This window comes from Tursiops truncatus, chromosome 11 (assembly GCF_011762595.2).
Source record: "Tursiops truncatus isolate mTurTru1 chromosome 11, mTurTru1.mat.Y, whole genome shotgun sequence".
In the NCBI taxonomy this organism is placed as follows: domain Eukaryota; kingdom Metazoa; phylum Chordata; class Mammalia; order Artiodactyla; family Delphinidae; genus Tursiops; species Tursiops truncatus.
The window spans coordinates 2,939,475-2,966,304 of NC_047044.1; the positions used below are offsets into that span (position 1 = coordinate 2,939,475).

General features: G+C 55.1%; 1 protein-coding gene across 5 annotated transcripts in view; it reads right to left on the reverse strand.

Annotated features, from left to right (window-relative positions):
- TBC1D22A (TBC1 domain family member 22A) overlaps window positions 1-26,830 on the reverse strand; it is a 357,101-nt gene that overhangs the window by 124,184 nt on the left and 206,087 nt on the right. For all 5 annotated transcript variants that reach the window (XM_073788040.1, XM_073788039.1, XM_073788041.1 and 2 more), the window contains one exon: window positions 2,847-2,974. In XM_073788040.1, the coding sequence (XP_073644141.1) occupies window positions 2,847-2,974 (128 nt within the window). The remainder of the gene's footprint in view (window positions 1-2,846; window positions 2,975-26,830) is intronic.

Consider the following 26,830-nt stretch of genomic DNA (forward strand, 5'->3'; position numbering starts at 1 on the left):
CGCACGCACTCCCCAGGACTCCAGCCGCTGCCGGGAGACGCCCGAGGTGCAGCCCTGGGCTTCGCAGGGACGCAGAGGCCCACGAGCCACGAGCCACGGCCACCGTCCGGGGCCCACCCACGTTACGATAAAATAGAAGCCGCATCTGTGGCGGTTTTTCCACAGGAAAGCAATTCCAGAGAAGGTGCGTGAAACCAAAGACCCCGAGGGAGGCCCGCTGAAGCTGGAACGCAGGCCTCGAGGCGCAGAGCAGCTCTGAGCACAGAGGGGCGAGAGCTGAAGCGCCGCTCGGTGCCCGCCAGCAGGCAGGGTGCCCTGGAGCCCAAGCCCCCGAAACGCGCAGCCGAGCTGCTTTCCGGCCTGCTGCCCCAGCCCTCCGCAGCCTGGGACTGGCCCCCCAGGCCCTCGGGGCCGGACCCAGAGGGCCGGGCTCGACTTCACTGTCCAGGTAGCAGCAGGAGGCGGCAGGTGTGGCCTGGAAACACCCGTGTGCCCTCCCGTCAGCCCCGCGGGGCCCTCGCTCGCTAGGGAGGGAGCCCACGCCTCCTCCGCACGGAGCAGGGGCGTGGAGGGGAGCCCACGAGAGGGGAAGCGAGGGCTGGGAGGACACGGGCAGGACGGAGCGCATCCCGGCTGCCCCGACGGCCTCAGCCCTGCGGCCGTGGACCCACAGCACAGCACAGGGGCCCAGAGTTTTCTCTCTCATTTGAGGTGTCGGCTCCAGCTATGGCGGGTGGGACGCACCCTTTGCACCGGCTCCCTCTGGGAGCTGGACCACAGCAGCCTGCACGGCGCCCGCACCCCGCGCACTTCTCGCATGGGGCACATCACGCCCCCAGGGGGCAGGGCTCACCTCCCTGCTCTTCGGCTGCTTCTGGATGATCTGCGCTTTTTAATTGCCTTTCTTCCTCCTTGTAACTAAGGCCCCTCATGCGTTTCTGTGCCATCGGCTAGTCCGCGGCCTGGGGCACATTATGGGTAGCCTTTTGTTGACATGTGCCCCAAGAGGATTTTAAGCTACCTTGCTTGTAAGGGATTAAAGAGTTCCTGAAACCTGTAATGGCCCAGCTAATAAACACCCTGGTTTAAGGGAGAGTAATCACCCGATTGCCGTCCTGCGATTACTATGTACTTTCATTGCCAAAAGATGCAACACAATTTCATGGTCACTTGGGCCTGTAAAATAGAAATACCCCCAAGTTTTAAGATACGAAAAGGTTTACGACGAGGGTACCGTCAGTTCAACGACCAGTCCACGGTACAAATGAGTCAATCCACAACAAAATTTAATTTCAAGAAAATTAACTCCATAAAGATGCCACGATTGTGCTTAGAGTTTTAATATCTATTAGGAGTTTTAGTGAAGTGGTGCAGGACCACAGACGCGCAGACCCATTTTCTGCTCCTCAAAATGCGACTGACTTAATACCTAGTTTATTCATAATGGGGACAGTATTACAGGGGACTCTGTGTTTAATGAGGGGGGTCAGGACCTCAGTGTAACCCATCACCAGTGCAGAGCGTTCAAAATTTATGGGATATGAAGTTTTGTTTCCTGCAACGTAACTGAGACCTGATCGATTGCACCAGGCCAATGGCCACTTTAACCAAACAGCCCCCCCAAAACGGCTTTACATCCCAGGAAATGTGAGTGGCTAGAAATTCTGTAGCTGTCAAGTACCTACGAAAGCAAAACCAAAGTGGGGGATTCGGACGCGGCTACTGACCGGTCGTAATTCCTGTAGCCAACACCATTAGAACACACAGCTGCACAAAGGAAAAGCAAAGTCACAACACAGGGCTTCAGAGCCACAGAAACAGCCACAGACCCCGCGCCGGGCACACGGGCCGGCCTGAGGAACAAAGCTCTGGGCTACTGTTCTCGATGACCTGGGAGAAGTGTGCTCAGAACTCAAGGCTGGCGGGCACGGGGGCCAACAGGGCAGCAGCTCAAGGTCCCCATCCCACGGGACGATCGTGCCATATAGACCAAGGGCTCCATTGACGAGGAGGCCGGGGGGCGAGGCCCTTCCAGCCTGCTCGGGGCCTCGGGACCCCACCGCCATCTTCGTGGACGTCCATGCACGGGAGCCCAACCCTGCGTCTGGGGCTCCTGCTGCCCCGCGAAGAAGCCCGTGGCCTGGGGCTCCCTCTCCCAGCCTCCAAAGGCAGCTGCCCCGTCCAAGGCCCACAAAGGGCTGGCGCCCAGTGCAGGAAAACCTTGCCTCCCCGAGTTAAGAATGAAAGCCAGCCTCTGAGGAGACGCCACTCCAAGTACACACAAGGTGCCTGCTCACCGCGAGGGATGAGGAAAGGCCAGCGTGGAACCCCCGGCACGGCCTCAGCCTCGGCAAACATCTCCAAGAAACGGGAGAGGAGTTAGAATAAGCAACGTGACACTCAAGGGAACAAAGGTGGTTTGTTCCAGAAAACGCTGTGGAGAGGAGGAAACTTCACAGCGCACTGAATCTGTCGGGGACTTTTTAAAATCTTTAGCACGAGTGACTCAAAACACAGCCAAGGTGTGAGTCCTGAGCGTGAGTGTGTCCGGCACATGCAGCTCAGAGTCTCGCTGGAGTTACACCTGCCCCGGGGCCCCGGCCAAAGTGCAAACTGCACAGCGGGATGAAATCCAGCTACAGGTAAAACTACATCAAGTTCTTTTCCCTGTCTTACGTCTAGTCAAATGACAAGAACGCCAGAAGTGGACTCTAAAAAGACGGCATTTCAGTGGAGAGGATGCTTCGAAGGCGAAATTGAGCACAGCAAACGGACGCAGAGCAGCAGGCGGCGGGAGGTGAGGCGCCGCGGGCACCGCGGGAGGGAGGGGCGCGAGGGGCGCTCACCTGGTAGGTGTCCCACAGGCGGATGGTGCAGCGCAGGGGCACCTCGCGCATCAGCAGGTTGTTCATCCAGCGGAAGGCGAACTGCAGGTACCTCACCTCGTGCTGGTCCAGGTGCCGGTGGACTTGCCCTGCAGGGACAAACACAGGCCCCGCGGCTGTCAGGAGAGCCCCCGGGGGTCTGCCCCTTCCCTGAGGCCCCGGGCTCACCTCGGAACCCCTCCAACCAGCCGAGGCACCGCCCCCAAGGAGCACGGACGGAAAAGGAACTTCCACCCCAAGACCTCAGACTCTCTTCCTCAAGGATATGGGTGGTGACGGCAGTAACGGTAACTAGGACCACGACAGCTCCTGTGGGCGGACTGTGCGCCCCGTCTGGGATGCCCCGAGCCCCACCTCAGGAACACGGGCAGGCCCAGTCCTGCCCTACAGACGGCGGCACTGGTTTGAGAGGCCAGCGGACGCTCGGGGGCACGCGGCGGGGCTCAGCTGACCTTCACCCGTCTGGCCCACCAGATACGGGCTGCAGTCCTGAGAGAGGGGATGGCTTCGCCCTCATGCCGGCCCGGGTCCCATGGGCTCCTGGGCCCCACGGGCTCTCGGGCCCATCCCTGGATCCTAGGTTTGGGGCTTCTGTGAAGACAGCAGGGCCCCTGGGGAGAACCAGGCCCGAGGCGCCATCTCCCACCAGCCACAGAGTCTCTCCCCGTCATGGCGCTCCACGGCTCGAGCCCCCAGCGTCCCCTGCCCAGGCCTCTCTGCTGGGCTCTCAACAACCCGCGGGAAAGGCTTCAGAGCTCACTGGAGCTCCGAGGTCCTGGGACCCTGGAAGTGCCCCTCCACGGAAGCAGAGACTCTGGGGGTCATGGTGACTGTGCTGCATTTTCCCAACATTCTGCCCTGGGAAGAGCCACTCGAAGGGCCAGGGGAGGACGGGTGCTGCCTTATAAAACAGGCAAGTATGGCCTAATTACCCAGACTGGGGACTGGGACGTGCCCACCCTGACTTCCGGCCACCAGGACCCACGAGTGTGGCCCACGGCCCCGTGTCTGCACATGCCCAGAGTCACTGGCTCCTCCTGTGGTCTTACCCCCCGCTCCCCGCCTGCCCTGAGAGGCAACCCTGAGAACAGTGTACAGCTCCTTCAGTTCTCCCAAGGAAAGTTCTAGAAGCGGCAAACAAACAAGCGACAGCCAGGGGATCAGGGAAGCGCGAGGCCAGCTCAGAAGGCTGCAGTGTGGGCCGACAGCGACCTCGGGTTACCAGACGCCACCCTCATCTCAGCGGCTGTTAAAACACAGATTTCTCGGTGCATCTCGACTTTCTGGATCAGAATCTTCCCGGCGGGATCTGAGTTTCTGTGTCTCCGGAAGATTCTTATGTCAGCCACACCCCTGTGCTGGGAGCCCTCGCAGGGACAAGTTACACAAGGACTCGGCACCCGGGCCCCCAGAGACAGAGGAAGACGGGGCTCCAGCCTCTGACGCAGGGTCCGCGTCCCGGGAGGAGCTCCCCACGCAGGGCAGGGCTGGCTCTGTGGTCCGCTCTGCAGCTTCTAACCGCTTATGTTGTGTTAAATACACTTACTTGTTAACTTCACCTCACGACCCAAAACGGTCCCCTGCTGCTCCAGCGGAGGATGAAGTGGGAGCAGAGTCACAGCACAGAGCCTCCACAGCGGCAGCCCCGGCAGAAACGAGCCACACGGCTTGTCACCGAGGAGAGCCCTGGGGTCTGCAAGGGGAAGTGTCCTCCCCGTGTCCCCAGCTTGTAAGCTCAGGGGGCCGCCTAATACCACGAGGGAATTCCTCTCAAGACGTCGTGAGGGCCCCGTACATGGCCCACAGTTTGAGAGACACCAGCTGGCAGACAAAGAAGGGCCAGCTGGGCCAGAACCGCCCTTCTCGGTCCCCGGCCCCCCAGCACTGCGCCTGCTCGGGTGACACCGTGTGCCCGGCGAGGCCCCACCCGGGCACCGCTCCAGTCCCTCCCCCCGTGCCAGCCTCCTTCCTCCTGGTTCCACAGCCTCCTCCCTGGACCCCGTGTCACACTGCCCGGGCTTCGCTGCTTAGGGCTGTGCCTGCCCCAGGATGTGAGCTGCTCCACAGCAGGTGTGGTGCCTGAGACCCCTCCGTACCTGCAGCCCCGGGACACACTAGGTGCCCAGTAAGCATGAGCCAGACGACGGGTGAATGAATGAATGAGGGAATGAGGGAATGAATGAAGTTAGAAAACGGGTAACTGAACACGTGAATAAACCGCCCATTTCTCAGTAATCCGCCCCCATTTCTCCACGACGAGATACTGCGGAGCTTTCCAGCAACGCGATGGGACGTCCTGCTCTTTTCAAAGAATTAAGATCTACCTCTAAGCTGAAAACAGCGGCAGCTACAAAGCCGGAAAGTTCCGTGGGGCCCTGAGTGGCCCCCCGTGCCCGTTCCCCAAGGGTGGCAGCCGAGGCCGGGGCACCGACGCGAGCACGCTGGCCAACGGGAAACGCAAATACCATCAACACCTGAAAACCGGCAGTTCAGAAAATGAATCAATTTACTGAACAAAGATCTTTTACACAGAAACAGGGGAGTGAGCTTCCACGAGTGCAGTCGGCAGCGGGGGCAGAGCGGGCGGAAGGATGGCGACAGCTCTGAAGAGAAAACCGCCTCCTGAATACAGAGAGCCCGAAGGAGGGGGACCCGGCAGGGGCCGCTCCCAGGACAGGCCTGGACGATCAGGGGCTCCAGCACCTGCCACTCACGAGCCACTGAAACTCTCCGGGACACATGGGTCGAGGACAGAGCAGCGGGCGGCAGGCCGGCAGGGCCAGGCGCCTCCTGCCCAGGCCCGCACGGGGCGCCGACGCCACCCCACACCAGGCGCTCGCCGGGTGTTGATAATCGGGAAGGCGGGGCGACTCCGAGTTCACCCTCGTGGATTCAGGTGGCTTTTCATGGGTTGTGGAGCCCTGGGTGTCCCTGGACCGCGGTGCCCGTGGGGCGGGACCTTGTCTGGACCCAGGGATTGGCACAGAGCCAGGCCCGGCGTGTGGCGTGTGCCCGGCACATTCGCGGGTCAAGTGGAGTGACGGCCGGATGCGCTCGGAGGCGGGGGCAGGGCGGTGGCGTGGAATGAGCCGCCCGCAGTCCCCCAGCCACGTCCCTGCGCCTGCAGTGCCACTGGCCTCCTCGGCTGACGCAGAAGGTCACCGTTTACAAGCGGGGAAAACAAGCAACTCTAATAAGTGCCCGGGAGGCACACGACACCTTTCTAACGTGAACTGGCGAGCAAACTGATTTGCAAAATTAAACACATACTTCCGGAACATCTGTCACTGAAGGAACCTAACCAAACAAGTAAAAATAAACCCCTCTTCTCCTCCGTCAGTCCCACCTGAGGCCCGCCCACGGGGCTTTGGCAGACGCCACCCCGTCTCAGGCTCGGCCAGAGGAGCCCATCCCAGCCGGAGCGCGAGGACCAACGGCCCACTGGCCAGCTCTCGCCCACGGAACCTGTGCCCACGCGAGAAGCAGGCGAGGTGGCCCATCCGGGGGTGCACGTGGCAGCGGCAGACTCAGGACTGTCCCTCTCCGTGTCCTGAAATGACCCCACGATGCCAGATGGGCCCACAGACCCGCCCGGTATCTCCGGGTACCAGCACCCTGGGCACAGCCGGGGCCTCTGCAGAGCAAGGGCCACAGCGCCAACCCCACGAGGACACGGGCAGAGGCTGCTCATTCATCAGCTCTTTCCGGGAAGCTCTCGGGCGTCTCCATGTACCCCACCGCCTGTGACAGTGAAGCTACAGAGGAGACGTGGCCGGCGTCCTGCCCTCCACGAGCTCAGCAACGTGCAGGAGAGATAGAAAACGCAGCTTTGAGCCTCCGAGCTATTTCACCAGAGTTACCGACTGAGTGTCCTGAGGGCCTGGGCTTCTCTTCTGCCCGACGCAGGCCCGAGCTCCCGACAGCAGCGAAGCAGGCAGCCCCGGGCCCACCTGGTGGGGATGCGAGCCTCGTCCGCCAGGCTCCGACCCACGACCAGGCCCCCCCAGCCAACAGGAGCAGCCATCCCAGGACCGCGGGAGGCACTCCTTGGTCACGTGGAGGTGGCCGTTTCTCACCGATGGCCTGGCTTCTCCAGAAGCCACAATGAAGAGTGATGTGGCCACGGCCCCCGCCCACCTCCTAACGCACACAGTGAACTTCTGGGGAGGCCGCCTCTGCCCTGAACGCGTTGAAAAATGGACGCCTCAGCTCCAGCCACGACTTTCCATTTGTATACATTGGAGCGCAAACGTATGTGCCAGAAAGATTCTTATAAGCAAGCGTGAGCAGATGCTCTGTCACTGATAAAGGTAACTCGGTTAGCAGTGATTCTGGATTTGAAATTTCCATTTCACTGGAAATTAGAGGGGACATGGAATGAGTGACCAGGCAGATGTAATTATCATCTTTCAGGCTGAGGCGACGTTTTTCCATCAAAGCCTTCTGAGGCAGACCGCCACAAAGGCACAGGAAGTGCCCATCGCCCAGCACGTGCTGGACGCTTCTCCCAGCACCTGAAACAGCGCGTCTGCAGGCTGGGAATTCTGCTGAAACACCTTGTCTTCTTCATTAAAAACCAAAATAAATTACACAAACAGATTGTGTCCCAAGATTATGCTAAAAAGGAAAAAAAACACATACCCCGTTGGCTTGGCACGAAGAATAGGCACTGTTCACACAGGGCCGGGCGCTGCTCAGGTTTACTCGCCCCAAGAGTGAACCTAACTGCTCACATGCAGATACCTGACAAGGAAAACCGCCCCGGGCCACCCCCAACCCACCTCTGCCGGGCGAGGCCCGGAAAGGCTTTGGTTTGGGGTTGGGGGGGTGGAGATTTCAATCCTCCAACCGGTTAAAAAGATAAAGAACTAAAACAAGAGCCAGTGGCAGGGAATGCAGGCCTCTCTGCAGCTGAGGAGGCCTTGTTCTGGGCTCACCCACCCTCCTCGTCTGCCAGGTCTGATGGACGGTAACAACAAACAGCTAGAAAAAAGCATCAGCCCCAAACAGGGGCAGGGCCGAGCCGCACGCCCAGGATCCCCGGCTGAGGACCCAGGGTGCAGGGCTGTGCCAAGGGGCAGGAGGAAGGAGCCGGACGGAGGACGACACCCAGGACGCCCGGCCCAGCAGCTCCCGGGGGAGAAGCGTCCAGGGCTCCCTGCTGCAGACAGACCTGCCGTGGCCACCCCCAGAGGCCACCAGGAGGACAGAGGGCCCGAGCTGGGAGGGAACCGGGCGGGCAGACGTGGGGAGTGAAGGAAGCAGCTCAGGACCCAGGACCCGTGACTCCACTCCCCAAGCACACAACACGCTCACGCAGTGAGCGGGCCTGTCTTCTTCCTGAGGCAGAGCAGAGCCTGGGTCAGACTGGAGAACAGTAGAGAGACCTCGGGTTACAGCATCAGGAGAGCTGGGCTCAGATCCCAGGTCAGCTTCCAGAAGGTTCTCCAGGCTCTCAGCACCTCCAGGCCCTCCCTGGAACGGGGAGAGCCCCAGCTCCCTCACAGCACCCTCTCGGGAAAGTCCCGGGGTAGCGGCTGCCATACGGTGGGCATGTGACACAGGTGCCAGACCAAGAGGAGGGAGGAAGGGCAGCTAAGCCTCTTTCCAAAAGGAAATCGACCAGGGAAGCTCTGAGCAGGCAAACAAGGCCTCCGCTGAACAGGGCGCCTGCTCTCGGCCGCCTCAAGGAAGCCCCCGAGAGCAGACGCGGCTCCCAAGGCCTCGGGCCACAGGCCCATGTCAGGCTCCCCACAGACCCTTCTCAGCCATCACAGCGCAGTGAGCAAAGGGGCAGAGGGAGAGGACTCAGGACATGGGGACCTAGACAAACAGCGGGAAGGCGGCCAGGCTCTGGGCAGGGGCTCTGCCAGGACCTGAGACCAGCAGACGCACTGCCCCTCTAGCCACAGGGGACACGCGTGTTCTGACGGGGCCACAGGTGACAGACCCTGGTCCCAGGGTCTCAGGACACGACAGGAGCTGGGCACTGAGCTCCATCATGCCCACGTGAGGAAGCCCCAGTAAAAACACTGGACACGTGGGTTCAGCGGGTGAACACGTGAACCGTGGAGGGCGACAGGCGCTGACCCCAGGGCCGAGAGGAAGCGCCGAGTCCCCGGGCCCCTCCCGCCTCACCCTGCACTCTCTCCCCCGCCGGCTCTCCTGAGCTCTGTGAGCTGCTCCGGCGAGCAGGCCCTGGGGCCCCAGGAACCGCTGCCTTTATCACTGATGGGTCACAAGTGCGGGCGGCCTGGGGACCACGGGCGTGCAGCTGGCGCTTCCCGGAGAACTGCGCCCTTCACGGGGGTCTGACGCTCACCCTGGCAGGGAGTGGCAGAGCTGTGCTGCGGGGCACCCACTTGGCACTTGGTGTCCAAGCAGAGGACTTCCTCCAGCATTAAACGACCCTGAGGGTTGAGATCCAGACAGACATCAGGGCAGGGGCCCAACTGCAGACACGTTCTCCCCAGATCACTCCTCCAAGGCTAGTTGAACACAGGCCAGGCCGCGGGGTCGCTAGCTTGTTGTATAGGAAGAAGAGGGGTGGTGGTGACGGCGGGTCGGACCCTACAGGCTGCCGCCCGTTTGTAAAGTGGGCAGTACACGCCCGGGAGGAGGTCACACCGGGCACACCTGGCCTTGGGGACAGGGACACCACCACACTCTCAGGACCCCAGCATAAACAGGAGAGTGGATGGAATGAAGCCTCCCAGCAGGTTGTAAAGAAATAGCGTTTATCTGGCACCACGCACACCACCTTTCCATCCCTAGAGAGGCACTAGGTTCTACTTTTCCGACAGAACCTCATCCAGAATACGAGTTCTCCTGGAGCTACACAGAACTGACGCGACGAGCTATGAGACCATGCTCCCTTCACAGACGTGCTCACGAGCATCTCGCCGAACGCCCCAAACGGGGCTGTTTCCACAGAGCGGGGCACCGACTGCTCCACAAGCCACATGAGGGCTCCCTGCCCCTAGCCCTGGCCACGCCCAGAGAAGACAGGAAGTGGGTGCGACGCCAGATCCGGTGGATGGACCTCGGCCCACCCCCCACACCCATGCAAGGCTCCAGAGGGGACACAGGGCGGGGCTGGTGAGGCGTGCAGATCTCAGCGAGCTGCACTGTGGACAGACCTGAGCTCGCCGTGGGCAGGAGGCCAGCCCTGACACCACCCAAGTCTGCGATGAAATCGAAGACGTACAGCTTTCCCAGAAGTCTTCCCTCTCTCCAGATGCACTTTAAGACTGAGAATCCGCCACAAAATATGTGTGAGAGTCTGACCTGGATTTGAGACTCCCCATGCCTGGTACTGGCTGGTCCCTGCCTCCCCACATTCAAGACTCAGCTCGAGCATCACTGCCCTTTTGAAGCCTTTTCTGACCTCTCTCCACCCTGGAGCTGACCCCCCTTCCTCAGTGCCCCTACCTCGACTCCTAGAGAGTGACTGTGACACTTCGGTGGCCTTGAGGTTTGCATGGCTGGGTGCTCTCTGCACGCACGCAGCCGCTCCTGGCCTGGCCCTCGGGATGAGTGAACGGTGGGGCTCGTCCTCCCATGGGACACCTGTGTAAACCAAAGACTCAACAGTGGGTGCCATGAAGGCAGCTTCCCCAAACATCCACCTGGGGCTCCTCAGGCGTGAGCCGGCCAGCCAGGTGACCACGGTGCGGAGCGGGGGACCTGGGGCATGAACACCGGGCATCTGCCCGCCAGGAGGCCAGCACCCACACCAGGGTCTGGGCTGCCCTGACCAGGCTGGCTGACAGGCCAGCAAGTGCTCAGGGGGCCTCTCCGAAGGCCCCCCCAGGGCTCCCAGTGCTAAGACAGAGGGGGTGGACCAGGGTTTCGGGGCACCAGCACGCACGTGCACACAGTCTTAATGAGCCGGTGAAGCCCCGTGCTACCAGGAAGGGCTGGGCTCTTGTGAAGCAGGGAAGGACCGAACCAGGGAGACGGGTGTTTGAGACTCCTGGCGGCCCTAGTTCAACCCTCAGCTGCTCGGCCAGCCCGGGGTCATCTGAAGTGAGGAGGGCTCAGCGGAGGCTCCGGAGGCCAGGCGGGGCTCTGCAGGGGCCTGAGTGGCGGATAAGCAGAGGCTGCTCTCCACCAGGGGACGACCAGGAGGAAGACAGCGGCCTGCGGCTGACCCTGCTCGCCTACAACCGAGACCCGCAGCATGTTCCAGGGGCCGGGCTGCTCCCGGGAAGGAGCCAGCCCTCCCTGCCCCCATCCTACCTGCTGAGACCCCCCAGCATGGCTGGATTTCCTGTCCCGGCCCCTCTTCTCCCGCTGCTGTTGTCAGCAAGCAAACGACGCAGAACAGCCCACACGGGTGGTGCCGCGGGAAACCTTGCTCACCCAGAACGCCTGCACACGTGTGGTCGCAGGCCAGGATGCCGTTCCCGCTGGAGCGCTTTCCACACCCGGGGACGGTGTGAGGACAGCGAGAATAAGGGCACCAAGAGGGAACTGCAGGTCTCCTCGCAATCAGGAGAGAGGCATCCAGGTGTAAGAAGGAGGTGGGCCACAGTGTCCACACACCCCTGTAACGCACCCATTCAACATGGAGCTAAGAGCATGCGTTGCCCTCAGGCTGCCTGGCGCAGATCAAATGAAGAGACACCTTCCCCACGCAGCTGACAACGTGAGGATACCCAAAGCGACCCCCTTCAGGCTCCCCAGGTGCCACGTGGGGACCCGCACCCCTCAGCCCTGCGTCCCGTCGCACGGTGTCATTTCCCGGTACACACGACGGGCAGTTCTGTGGCAACAGCTCTCTGTGCCCGTCTTGCCCCAGCCCCTAACCGCCTGCTGGCCTCCGGTGCCCCCCAGGCGCCAGCTACAGAGGACAGCCGCGGGTCCGCGTTCTCACCGCGCGGTGCCAACAGGTCCCCACGCGCCAGAGAGCCGGCTGCACGAGCGTCCAGCTCAGGGACCTTGGCTGCCACGCACTGGGGAAGACGGGGGGAGCGGGTCTCCTCGTCGCTGTCACGGGTTCCAAGGAGGGGTGCTAAGAGTCCCCTCGGCAGGGCGCCAACCAGAGCCTGGAGCGGTCACACGCACACGTGGACACACGCTTGCACACGCAGGCGCACACTCGGGGCCCTCAGGAACCCGGGCTGAGGGGTGACAAGCATGGGCTCCGGAGTCAACAGACACTTCATCAGAGTGGACGGAGGGACACTGCATCTGTGTGACCTGAGCAGAACGCTCCTGGCGGCCTCAGTCCCCGTGTGTCAGGTCAGGTCCCGTCAGCCCCGACCTCACCAGCCGTGGGGACGGGTGACGTACCGAGTGCCTGCTGCAGGCAGAGCATCACGGGCTGAGTGCCCAGCGCCCCAGCACTCCCAGCGCTGCTGGGTGAGGGGCTGTTCCCAGGCAACGCCTGGCGGAGACCACTGGCGCCTCCTGTCCGGGACCCCAGCCTGGACCAGGGAGGCTTAAGAGGCCATTAGAGGGACTTCTGACACCTGCGCGCACCTCTCCTCCTTCCCGGCCCCCCGCACAGCGACAGAAGGGGGCAAACACTCGAGGGCCAGAGAAAGGCAGAGAGGTAGGCGTGAGAAACAGAGACAGACGGACAAGCGGGCTCCCCCGATGGCCCGGCCAGCTTCAGCCTGCGCCCAGGCCACGCGGAGCCAACAGGCGAGCCCACAAGCCTGGGCCCTGGAGAGAGGTGGGGAGGGGGATGCTGGGACAGAGTGGGGGGCTTCGAGAAGCAGCTGGACAGCCTGTGCCCGCACCCCGGCCCTCCCCATCCTGCCCACCCCCCAGGACACAGGAGGGCTACCACCGCAAACGTGACACCAGGGGTCTCAGTGCGGGGGGACCCGGGCCCGGCAGAGCACGGAGGACTGCACTGTCCCTTGCGCAGTGATGGGGTTGTGACTGCAGGGCGGAGCTGGGTGCTCGGACGGGCCAGGGAAAGCAGCCTGAGGGTGGGCCCACCAGGGACTACTGCCTGAGGTACGGGGGGGCCCAGAGGGCCCATCTCAGGTCCCCCTTCACAGAACAGCACGTGCCTCCTCTGTCTCCTTGAAAGGGCTTATTACTGTGGAAAGGAGTCTGACCCCCGTGCAGTAAACTGTCCTCCTTCCACCAAGCCCCGCGTGGAAAAGCCCTGCTGCCGGGGCGGCCTCCCGGCCTCATTTCAGAGGGACGTTAGTTCTTTACAGCAAGGGAGATAAAGCCACCCACACTCTCTCCAGCAACTTGTAACCATGAACAAAAATGGCTTCGGGGAATCATTTCAAAACCAGACTTGATGGCCTACATTCAAAACCAAGACAACTTCTTCTTCTTAAGGTCAAGGAGAATCGCTTTATTTGGAAGTCTCTATTTACAATTTAATTAACTCGTCTCGGTTTGGCAATAAACCTGGAACATCAGCCTCGGGTGGAGGGTCACAAAGATATATCATCATTAAGGAGAAAAGCAGCGAACTCGCTGCTCGGGAGGCCTCGCGTGCTGGCCTTCTCTTACCCACTGGGCGGTCATCACCGCTCCCCAGGTGAAAAGGCCCCCACTCGAGCAGCCGAAGGTGAACGAGCAACCCCACGTGGCCTTCCGCGCCGGCCCCTCCGGGCGCTTCACTTGGGATCAAGGCTCTTGCACAGAGAAAGCACTGTCTCTAGAGCAGCACACAGGTCAGTTAGCGGGAGAAGCCAGCAAGTCCGAGAGGCCCTCGCGTCCCGGTGAGGAAGGCCCAGCTCGGCCAGCGGTGGGGTTGGCGGGGGAGGGTGGGAGTGGGGACTCACTTTGAGGCCAGACAGTTCTCAGACGGCCACGAGAGGGTCGGCTCTCAGCAACTCAGCCAGGAATCGCTCGTCGGTCCCGCACATGCAGCATTTTTCTGTTCCTTTTACCAATGATGTAGCCGCAGCCGGGGCTACACTGGCACATATTACGAGCTTTCCCAGGCATCCGACCGCCCATCCTACGGACTGGAGGGCAGGAGGAGGGGGACCTGAGAGTCTCAGGCAAAACAAAAGCCTCCAAGGAAACCCACGTGGTGCAGCAAACATCTAGAGACTAGAATAACCAACACGGCAACGGCTTTAACACCCACCCAACCCTGCACTTTGTACACAGGGAGCTTCATCTTCAAACTCTACGGAAGCAACTCGAAGCCACAGACGCTGAGGGCGCCCCCCTGTGCAGGAAGCACAGCAAACACCTGACTGTTAGCCCACCAACGGGCACGGAGCACACCCTGCACACGCGGGGCGCCGTGCTGGGTGCTGGGACGTGGGGGGTGGAGATGCGGGCACCGGCTCAAAGCCAAGGGGAAAGGAGCGCCGCTGTCTATTCAAAGAAGACAACTGCGATTTTCTGGCCTCCTCCCTCCTCACAGGGCGGCACAGCGGGTGCGGCAGCAGAAGGCGCGAGATGCTGCCAGGAGTCCCCAGAGGGGCGGAGCATGGGGGGGTCTGGTGGAAGGCACGGCCACGGTGCTGCCACAGGCTGCTGCTCCCCAAGGAAGTCTGGGGCGCAGGCGGGGACGAGCACGACTCAGAGCCCCAGGATACCACCGGGTCCCCCGCACGGTGGGGAGACAGCTCAGTGGGCTCTCCCATGTTCAGTACCAACGCAGGATGGGCAGAGCTGGAGGCCACATGGAGATCATCCGGCCTGAGGGGAAACTGAGGCCAGAGAAGGGGCAGGGCTCTCAAAATGGGGATGGTCACGCACCACTTCACAGGGGCGCGGTGAAAAGCCAGCACAGCGATGCAGAGAAAGAGCTGAGAACAGCGCCGTGTACGCTGCAGGCACCTAATGGATGCCGGCTGCCATCGTTACCATCATTATTATTACTAGCAGCAGGCAGCAACCAAGTTCAGAGTCAGTGATGGAGGCTGAACTAGAACCCAGGGGTTCATTCATAATACGTTATTTTTCAGATTACAGGAAACTTCCTCTCCTCCTTTGATTTTTTTGGCCTGAGTAATAGATCCCTCTTCCCCAAAATGCAACCCAATAGCCATGTGGGTTTTCAGTTGAAGGCACATTAAATCCACCGGACACGCCCTGCGAGAGTGAGAACCCACGGGCCACCTGCTGTCCAAAGGTCTCAGGCAGGCACAGCATGGAGCCACCGGAATAAGGACGCTGGCCGTGGGGGAAAAGCCCTGGCCCGAGACAGGGAGACGGGCTGGTGAGGGACACACAGAGGAGTCGCCGCGCCCACGTGACTTCCCGTGCCTGATAGCACTGCCGTCACGCGTGTGCTCTGCCTGTCACCAGGGCCCCGCGCCTCCAAGGAAACATCGCCATCCTTCCCGGCTCCCATCAGTCACTCCGGCGCCTAATGAAGACGCAAGCGGGGGAGGGGAGCTTGTTATTTCTCACTGTCACGCACTGAATATTCCACGGGCCAGGGCCGCTCCGCTGATTTACCCTCTGCTCTCCGACGGCTTACGTTGTAGCGGTAATAAAAATATCTTCACTTGGATGGTAATAAAGCTGAATCTAGTTTACTAGCTGTAACTGGATTCTATCTTGAAAGAATAAGTCAATTTTAACCTTACAATGCAGTCGAGACAGCTTTCAGAGAAATTTCATTAAAATCGCATTTAACCTAAATTTAAAAACTCAGGGAAGGGAAAATGTACACGCAGATTAAGCCTTTAACACACCGAGATAAAACCACTCTCCAGGAGTGCATTTGGGCATTTTTCCCAAAGGGTGAGAGTGTGAATTTAATAGTAACGACAGCCGGCACTCCCCCTGGCCCCCCTGGGTTGGGTCAGTATCGGCCACGCTAACGGGCATCCGGGTGTGGACAGAGGCGCCTGCCCAGGGAGCAGAGGCCCCAGACTAACCCCACCAAAGGAGTGCTAACCCGCCCACCGCTCCCCGCCTGCTACGCAGTTGATAAAAATGATGGTGAGATAATACAGGTACAAAGTCGGCTGGGCTCATAGGCACCGTCCTAAGCACCTTACCTGCGCTGACTCTTCACACTCCCGGGAAAACCATGGCCACCGCGGGGCCATCACTAGCCACTCACACCCACCGCTGGGGCGACAGAACCAGAATATGAACGCACGCCGGCCTCCGGAGTCTTGCCCTGTGCTGAGTGGTGGTTCAGGATAAGCCAGAAACGTTCAAGAATGGTTTCCAAGGAGCCCAGAGCAGGGCCACCTTCTTTCCTCGGCTCCGTAACCTGCCTCCCGTGTCTGCTCATGCGTCAGCAGCCCCTGTCACCAGGGGACCGGAACTCTGGCATCTAATTTCCTTCTAACCCCCTAGTGGGAGGTCAACCTGTCCCTCAGGTTCCCACCAACTTACATGCCCCCAGCTTGTCACTGCTCTTTAGCACCCAGGACGACTCCCTCCCCAAGGGAAGGGTTTCCACGGCCTCACAGGAAGGATGGGAAACACAGGAGCACGGGGCCAGGGGGCGGGCAGGCTGCCGTCTACATACAGGCCTGCAGACCGCACACCTGCCCCCACCCCACCCAGTGCACCACGGACACCCTGCGGAGTGATGGACACACGCTCTGGGCCCCCAGCAGCCCTGTCACAGCGGACTGGCCGTGGAGTATTTGGTGGTGGCCCCAAACCATGAAGGACATCACAGAGGAAAACTACAGGGCCCCGGGGCTTGGTGTCACCCTAGGCCAGGGTGACAGTGACATCCTCCTGGGACAGTCAACGGCACCTCCCGGGCTACGGCCTAAAGAAGGCGCCCTGTAGACCCTCCACGGCAGCAGGCCCACCGGGCGGGCGAGCACGGGGCCCCTGAGCCTCCCCAGGCTGCATCAGCGTGTCCTGCTCCCGTGGCCCGTCTCCTCCTCCGCCGTGGGCTCCCTGAAGGCCAAAGCTGCATCTGTCACTTACCTCACCTGCCTCCCCTCCCTCCACCCATCAAACCCCACCCCAGCCTGGAGCACTGCCCTGTTCTGCCGCGCACAGCACATGAGAAAGGGCCTAACTGCCTGGGGGGGGGCGTGGCCCAGGCGGTGGGCGGCAGCGTTCCAGGCAAAGGAAGCAACATGAACAGGGATCCCAGCACCGCTGAGGCCACATGTCATGCTTAAGGAAGAATAAACAGCCCCAGGCTTCAGCACGGCCTAAAGCCAGCTGGAGGATGAAGGGGTGTGGGATCAAACTGCCAAGGGCCTCGGAGGCCACTGCACCGCGAGTCCTGAGGTCCGGCTTCCATTACATCAGCAGCAGCGTGGACGGCGGACCCGAGAGGAGGAAGGTGCTGATCTCATTAGGAGGCGGAAGGCAGGGGCCTCCTACAAGCCCGCCTGCACTCATGGACGGGAATCAACCAGGTGAGTGTCCCGGGAGGCACGGGCAGCCCAGCCTCGCGGCTGTGCGCGAGGACTTGAGTGACACAAAACACATCTCCGAAGGCCATCACCCACGGTCAGTGCAGAAAAAGCCAACCATCCCCAGGGCGACTGTGAATATATTCACCAGACGGCTGAGGGGCCCTAAGCCAGCCTTTCAGAAAATAATGATTAATAAGTCAGAAACGCATCCAACCAAAGGAAAAGGAGTAGCTTCACTTAAAAAAATCACTTGGTGACCAGCCTCATCACAACGTCTGCACTGAGGAAAGTCACATGAGCTCAGCTGGTCAATCCAAGCCTTTGGCATAAACAAGAAGCCCTCCCGGGAGACAGGCTGCCCCTCCGTGCACATGTCGGGGGGCCGGAATGTGTAACGAGGTCAGTCTGCCCCTCGGCAGAACGGGAAAGTAGCGAACCTCAAGCGCTGCAGCCACGCCCAGAAAATGAACCACATGGAAAGTGGGCATGTATGCGTGCAGAGGGGCGTGTGCACATTGGTGCGTGCGCGTGTTGGTGTGTACGTGTGTGTCGGTGTGAGTGTGCGTGCATGTATGTGTGTACTGGTGTGGGGGAGTGTGTATACTGGTGCGTGTGTGTGCATATACGTGTCAAGGTGTGTATGTGTGTGTGCACATGTGTATACTTTCATTTCAAATGACCCATCATGTGTGAGCGTATTTTCATTGCCACCTGTAATAACCTCTAGGAGAAGAGGGCAGCCTCAAGCTTAGGACTAAGCTTACATTCCAGCTTGACGCAACTTTGAACTGTCCCTTTGTGGAGTCGCCAGATAAAATCCAGGAGGCTCAGTGAACTCTGGATTTCAGTATGCACCCAATACTGCATCCAACGAACAAAAAATGGTTCATTATTGATCTGAAATTCAAAGTTAACTGAGTGATCCATATTTTTATTTGCTAAATCTGACACTGCTAAGATTAGGTAGGAAGGATTTGTCCCCATTTTTCCTACAGGAAAGGGAAAGCAGGGCTCGGATAAGCCTGAGAAGGCGCATTTCTGTTGGTGGTTCTGGCCTCCCCAAGCAGCCCTAGGACAGTTTAGAGTGTGGAGAGAACTCCCTCTGGGCTGTGCTCACTGGCCACCCGGTCCAGACTGGCTGACTAATGACCAGGTCTCTCCACCTCCCCCTGGTGGCCCCACAGGGGCCTCAGCTTTATGGTTCCTCCACAGCTAAGGGCAGAGCCCAGCAGACCTTGGCCTGCGAAGGAGTCATGGGCGTTTAGGGGGTAGGCGTGCCTGTCTCCTCCCACTTCCCCTCCGCTGGTTCTGCCCCACCAGGAACTATCCACCGAAGTCCCTTTCTGTGCCTGTTTCCTTCCCCACGGGAAAACTCACTGGTCTGTGAAGCAATTCTTTAAGCTCTGATTTTAAGTGTTCTGAAAAAAACCAAGCATAGACATAACCAGATTTACATGTCTGCTGAGGCTGAGTATCTTCAAATGTTCCTTTTTAAAACTGAAATAGGGGAGGCGGAGTCAAGATGGCAGTGTGGGAAGACACGGAGTTAGCATCTCCCCACAACTAGGGCACCTGCCGGCCACTGGTGGGGGACTCTGGCACCCAAGGAGATGGGAGGAACCCACGAGTGAACCAGTAGGACATAGGGGGACTGAGGGGGGAGGAGAAGCAGAGGCCAGGAAGATCAGGAGAGGCAGGTGGGAGGAGCCATCCAGGAGGAGCAGAGGGCGGTCGCCGGGCCCACTCGGGCTGGGGAGCCTGCTGAGCTCCCAGACCGGTAACCCCCCTCCAAAGCCCCATCCAGGCCACGTGGGTCCTGGGGGCATAGGAGGGAGGCCGGGGAGATCAGGAGAGGCAGGGGGGAGGGGCCCTCCAGGAGGAGCGGGAGGGTAGTGGAGGGTGATTGCCCCACCCACTCAAGCCCAGGAAGCCTGCTGGGCTCCCAGGTGAGGTCCCTGCCCCATGAGACCACGGGTGGGGGGCACGCCTGGACCCCTTCTGTTCCTTGAGCCTAAGCCCCCACACACACACAGAGTCCCTTTTCCAGCCCTGTGGGTCCTGAGCACTGGCCCCGTGCACCGCCCAAACCTCGCCCTTGCTTAGGCCCCACTCCCCGCAGCCAAGGCCTTCCCCCCCCCCCACCCCCCACACCTTCTTCTTCTTTTCCCTTCTCCTCTTTTTTACTGTCGTGGTACTGATGTACCTTCCAGTTATTGATTCATCTATATTTTTACTTTGATATTCTTCCTAACATATCTGTTAGTTTCCTAGTCTAATTTTATTTTCTGTTTTTTTCTTTTTTGACACCCCAGGCGGCTTGCAGGATCTTGGTTCACGAGCCCAGGGTCGGGCCGAAGCTCCTGTGGTGGGAGCTCTGAGTCCAAACCACTGGACTAACAGAGAACCTCAGACCCCAGGGAATATTCATCGGAGTGAGGTCTCATGGAGTTCCTCATCTCAGCACCAAGACCCAGGTCTACCAAATAGCCTACAAAGCCCAGTGTTGGAAGCCTCAGGCCAAACAACCAATAAGACAGGAACACAATCCCACGCATATAAAAATAAATAAATAAAATGGCAAAAAAATGTGTCACAGATGAAGGAGCAAGGTGAAAACCTGCAAGACCAAATAAACGAAGAGGAACTAGGCAATCTACCTGAAAAAGAATTCAGAGTAATGATAGTAAAGATGATCCAGAATCTCAGAAATAGAACGGAGGCACGGATTGAGAAAATACAAGAAATGTTTAACAAAGATCTAGAAGAACTAAAGAACAAACAAACAGAGATGAACAACACAATAACTGACATGAAAAATACACTAGAAGGAATCAATAACAGAATAACGGAGGCAGAAGAACGAATAGGTGAGCTGGAAGACAAGATGGTGGAAATACCTGCCAAGGGCAGAATAAAGAAAAAAGAATGAAGAGAACTGAAGACAGTCTCAGAGACCTCTGGGGCAACGCTAAACACACCAACATTCGAATTATAGGGGTCCCAGAAGAGGAAGAGAAAGAGAAAGGGTCTGAGAACATATTTGAAGAGATTATAGTTGAAAACTTCCCTAACATGGGAAAGGAAATAGTCACCCAAGTCCAGGAAGCACAGAGAGTCCCATACAGGATAAACCTTAGGAAAAACACACCAATACACATATTAATCAAACTAACAAAAGTTAAATTCAAAGAAAAAATATTAAAAGCAGCAAGAGAAACACAAAAAATAACATTCAAAGGAATGCCCATAAGGTTATCAGCTGATTTCTCAGCAGAAACTCTGCAGGCCAGAAGGGAGTGGCAGGATATACTTAAAGTGATGAGAGAGAAAAACCTACAACCAAGATTACTCTACCCAGCAAGGATCTCATTCAGATTCGATGCAGAAGTCAAAAGCTTTTTAGACAAGCAAAAGCTTAGAGAATTCAGCACCGCCAAACCAGCTTTACAACAAATGTTAAAGAAACTTCTCTAAGCGGGAAACACAAGAGAAGAAAAAGACCCACAAAACAAACCCAAAACAATTAAGAAAATGGTAATAGGAACATACATATCGATAATAACCTTGAATGTATATAGATTAAATGCCCCAACCGAAAGACACAGACTGGCTGAATGGATACAAAAACAAGACCCATATATATGCTGTATAAAGGAGACCCACTTCAGACCTAGGGACACATACAGACCGAAAGTGAAGGGATGGAAAAGGATATTCCATGCAAATATAAATCAGAAGAGAGCTGGAGTAGCAATACTCGTATCAGATAAAATAGACTTTAAAATAAAGACTGTTATAAGAGATAAGGAGGGACACTACATAATGCTCAAAGGATCAATCCAAGAAGAAGATATAACAATTATAAATGTTTATGCACCCAACACAGGAGCACCTCAATACATAAGGCAAATACCAGCAACCATGAAAGGAGAAATAGACAGTAACACAATAATAGTGGGGGACTTTAACACCCCACTTACACCAATGGACAGATCATCCAAACAGAAAATAAATAAGGAAACACAAGCTTTAAATGACACAATAGACCAGATAGAGCTAATTGATATTTACAGAATATCCCACCCAAAAGTGGCAGAATACACTTTCTTCTAAAGTGCACATGGAACATTCTCCAGGGGAGATCACATCTTGGGTCACAAATCAAGCCTCGGAAAATTTAAGAAAATTGAAAGTCATATCAAGCATCTTTTCTGACCACAACACTATGAGATTGGAAATCAATTACAAGAAAAAACTGTAGAAAACACGAATACATGGAGGCTAAACAGTGCGCTACTAAATAACCAAGAGATCACTGGAGAAATCAAAGACGAAGTAAAAAAGTACACAGAAACAAATGACAATGAAAACACGATGATCCAAAACATGTGGGACGCAGCAAAAGCAGTTGTAAGAGGGAAGTTTATAGCAATACAATCTCACCTCAAGAAACAAGAAAAATCTCAACAATCTAACCCTACACTTAAAACAACTAGAAAAAGAAGAAGAAAACCCAAAGTCAGTAGAAGGAAAGAAATCATAAAGATCAGAGCAGAAATAAATGAAATAGAAACAAAAAAAAATCTCAACAATCTAACCCTACACTTAAACAATCTAACCCTACACTTAAAACAACTAGAAAAAGAAGAAGAAAACCCAAAGTCAGTAGAAGGAAAGAAATCATAAAGATCAGAGCAGAAATAAATGAAATAGAAACAAAGAAAACAATAGCAAAGATCAATAAAACTAAAAGCTGGTTCTTTGAGAAGATAAACAAAATTGATAAACCCTTAGCCAGGCTCATCAAGAAAAAAAGGGAGAGGACGCAAATCAATAAAATTACAAATGAAAAAGGAGAAATCACAACTGACACTGCAGAAATACAAAGGATTATAAGAGACTACTACAAACAACTCTATGCCAATAAAATGGACAACCACAAAGAAATGGACAAATTCTTGGAAAGGTACAACTTTCCAAGACTGAACCAGAAAGAATTAGAAAATATAAACAGATCCATCACAAGTAATGAAATTGAAACCTTAATTAAAAATCTTCCAACAAACAAAAGTCCAGGACCAGATGGCTTCACAGGCGAATTCTATCAAGCACTTAGAGAAGAGCTAACACCGATCCTTCTCAAACTCTTCCCAAAAATTGCAGAGGAAGGAACACTTCCAAATTCATTCTACAAAGCCACCATCACCCTGATACCAAAACCAGAAAAAGGTATCACAAAAAAAGAAAATTATAGACCAATATCACTGATGAACATAGATGCAAAAAACCTCAACAAAATACTAGCAAACAGAATCCAACAGCACATTAAAAGGATCATACACCATGATCAAGTGGGATTTATCCCACGGATGCAAGAATTCTTCAATATACGCAAATCAATCAATGTGATACACCACATTAACAAATTAAGGAATAAAAACCATATGATCATCTCAATAGATGCAGAAAATGCTTTTGACAAAATTCAACATACATTTATTATAAAACTCTCCAGAAAATGGGTACAGAGGGAACCTACCTCAACATAAGAAAGGCCATATATGACAAACCCACAGTAAGCATCATATTCAATGGTGAAAAACTGAAAGCATTTCCTCTAAGATCAGGAACAAGACAAGGATGTCCACTCTCGTCACTATTATTCAACATAGTTTTGGAAGTCCTAGCCACAGCAATCAGAGAAGAAAAAGAAATAAAAGGAATACAAATTGGAAAAAAGGAAGTAAAACTGTCACTGTTTGCCAATGATATGAAACTATATATAGAAAATCTTAAAGATGCCACCAGAAAACTATTAGAACTAATCAATGAATTTGGTAAGGCTGCATGATACAAAATTAATACACAGAAACCTCTGGCATTCCTGTACACCAACAATGAGAAATAAGAAAGAGAAATTAAGGCAACACTTCCATTTACCACTGCAAAAAAAAGAATAAAATACTTAGGAATAAACCTGCCTAAGGAGGAGAAAGACTTGTACTCAGAAAACTATAAAACACTGATGAAAGAAATCAAAGATGACACAAACAGATGGAGAAATAGACCATACTCTTGGATTGGAAGAATCAATATTGTGAAAATGACTATACTACCCAAAGCAATCTACAGGTTCAATGCAATCCCCATCAAACTACCAATGGCATTCTTCACAGAATTAGAACAAAAAATTTTACAATTCGTGTGGAAACACAAAAGACCCCAAACAGCCAAAGCAATCTTGAGAAAGAAAAACGGAGCTGGAGGAATCAGGCTCCCTGACTTCAAACTATACCACAAAGCTACAGTAATCAAGACAGTATGGTACTGGCACAAAAATAGAAATATAGATTAATGGTTACAGGATAGAATGCCCAGAGATAAACCCATGCACATATGGGCACCTAATTACAACAAAGGAAGCAAGAACATACAATGGAGAAAAGACAGCCTCTTCGATAAGCAGTGCTGGGAAATCTAGACAGCTACATGTAAAAGAATGAAATTAGAACATTACCTAACACCATACACAAAAATAAACTCTAAACAGATTAAAGACTTAAATATAAGACTAAACACTATAAAACTCTTAGAGGAAAACATAGGAAAAACGCCCTTTGACATAAACCACAGCAAGATCTTTTTTGACCACCCTCCTAGAGTAATGGAAATAAAAACAAAAATAAACAAATGGGACTTAATTAAACTTAAAAGCTTTTGCACAGCAAAGGAAACCATAAACAAGATGAAAAGACAACCCTCAGAATGGGAGAAAATATTTGCAAATGAAACAACAAAGGGTTAATCTCCAAAATATACAAACAGCTCATGGAGCTCAATATCAAAAAAAAAAACAATCCAGTTAAAAAATGGGTGGAAGACCTAAATAGACACTTCACCAAGGAAGACATACAGATGGCCAAGAGGCACATGAAAAGATGCTCAACATCACTAATTATTAGAGAAATGAAAATCAAAACTACAATGAGGTATCACCTCACGCCAGTCAGAATGGCCATTATCAAAAACTCTAGAAACAATAAATGCTGGAAAGGGTGTGGTGAAAAGGGGACCCTCCTGCACTGTTGGTGGGAATGTAAATTGATACAGCCACTATGGAAAACAGTATGGAGGTTCCTTGAAAAATGAAAAATAGAACTACCATATGACACAGCAATCCCACTACTGGGCATATATCCTGAGAAAACCATAATTCAAAAAGAGTCATGTACCACAATGTTCACTGCAGTACTATTTACAATAGCCAGGACATGGAAGCAACCTAAGTTTCTATCGACAGATGAATGGATAAAGAAGATGTGGCACATACATACAATGGAATATTACTCAGCCACAAAAAGAAATGAAATTGAGGTATTTGTAGTGAGGTGGACGGACCTAGAGTCTGTCATACAGAGTGAAGTTAAGTCAGAAAGAGAAAAATAAATACTGTATGCTAACACATATATATGGAATCTAAAAAAAAAAAAATGGTACTTATGAACCTAGTTGCAGGGCAGGAATAAAGAGGTAGACATAGAAAATGGACTTGAGGACATGGGCTGGGAGGGCAAAGCTGGGGCAAAGTGAGAGTGGCATGGACATACATACACTACCGAGTGTAAAACAGTTGGCTGGTGGGAAGCAGCAGCATAGCACAGGAGATCGGCTTGGTGCTTTGCAATGACCTAGAGGGGTGGGATAGGGAGGCTGGGAGGGAGGTTCAAGAGGGAGGGGATATGGGGACATGTGTATGCATACGGCTGATTCGCTTTGTGTGTATCATCAACTAACACAGTACTGTGAAGCAATTATACTCCAATAAAGATCTATTAAAAGAAAAACTGAAGTAGGTTCTCACGGTGTTTTCAGTCAAAAGATAGCAATTCCATTTACATTACCTTATTTCACAAAAGATGCATGAGCATAGAATCCAAGGTGAGCCTGCCCCACAGGGGGCCCAGCCCCCGGATTCAGTCACAGGGGCTCTAACTGCAGCCTCTCGAAGAGCCCAAGGGCTGAACTTGGGGGCAACTAGGGATCATGCAACCTCAAAAATTGACATCAGATGTAACAGACATAAGGACAATAAAGGTACAAGGTGTGTCACTCAGATACACGGCAAAAATGTGAAATTTCACTTTCAAACATGTGTAAACATTCCAGGTGTAATCTGGAGTGAAAACCTCCTCCAGTACTTTGTATGTTGAAATTCTATCAGCCCATGCTGTGTTAATGTATACTTACTATTGGAGCAGTAAACTACTCAATGATTGGTGTGAACCGTTAACCTTATGTATAAAAATTGTTTCATAAGTAGGGAACAGACTGATGTTAACAGAAATGCTGACAGCACCCGCTCTTACCTCTGAACTTCTCTCTATGCCTCACCCATTACTCTGTCCCCAGTCTCGGGGCCAGGCTCGCCCGGCCCAGGCAGGAGGGCCCTTTCCTTTCCTCCTGACTTTTGTTGCAGCACGTGACTCGGTTTGGCCAATGAAATGCAGCCGAGCACCGGGGACCACTTTCTTTCAGAAGCACAAAGAGCCTGTGACCAATCCCCAAAGATTTTCCCTGCATCACAGGAACGGGGCCAGCAAACTCCTGAAGGCGGCTGCTCCATCAGCCTGAGTCCCCAGGTGAGGACAGCACAGACCAGAGCCCTGGGCAAAGCCACAGAGGACGTGCCCTGTGGGTGAGAGGCAAACGTGTGCTGCTTGAGCTGCTGAGGTTTACAGGCTGTCTGTCGGGGCTTAGGGTTAGGGTTAGGGTTAGGGTTAGGGTTAGGGTTAGGTCTGTCTGGCCGGCAACAGTGGTACCTGGCTTCCACCCAACAGGGACTTTTACCCTCATCACTCAGAGTTTGGCCCACATGCGCCTTCGATGCACTCCTGGTGCCAGGCCGTGTGCTCGGACACTGCACGAAAGGGTTCAGAGCTAACCCACCCCGAAGCAGCAGAGGACACAGCGTGTGCACTCAGGCAAGGAGTGGTGGCAGCCCACAGAGGAGAGGGAACTGGTGCTGATGGGAGAGGGAAGGGAAAGGCGGGAGGCAGCAGCAACACAGAGGGAGTCAGGGGCACCGCAGGAGGCTGGCCCCTGCCCGGGACAGGGATGTGGGAAACAGGTCACAGCGCCCAGTGCAAAACCCATCCACGGATGTCAGCATCCTGCTGTGCGTGGCAGGCAGACCTGCTCGCCCAGGGTGCATGCGCACCCCTCTGCTTACGGGGCCCCTCCAGGGTCTGCAGGCACAGGGAACAAGCACCGCAGCCCCCACACGCCCACCACTGCTCCAGCGTGTGTGAGCAGAACCTGAGGACGTGGGGAAGACTCTAGTGTTTGCGGGCTGCAGCCAATAAGACCAACCAACCAGTCCTTGTCTATTGGAGGCCCTGAGGCTTGGACGCAAACGACCACAAGATGGTGGGTGGTCTCACGGAAGCACTGATGCTGCCTGGCGTTTCTCTGAACGAGAGCTCTGTGCACAGCCTTTCCCAGAAAAAGTCTGAGCATCGTGCAAGGTGGCCCCAGGAGAACAGAGGACCGGGAACCACATCTAACACCGAGGGCTAAAGCTATTTCTCCCCAAGACATAAGAAGAAACTACATTTGATAAGAGATTAAGAAATCAATGTTTTTTTTTAAAAAAAG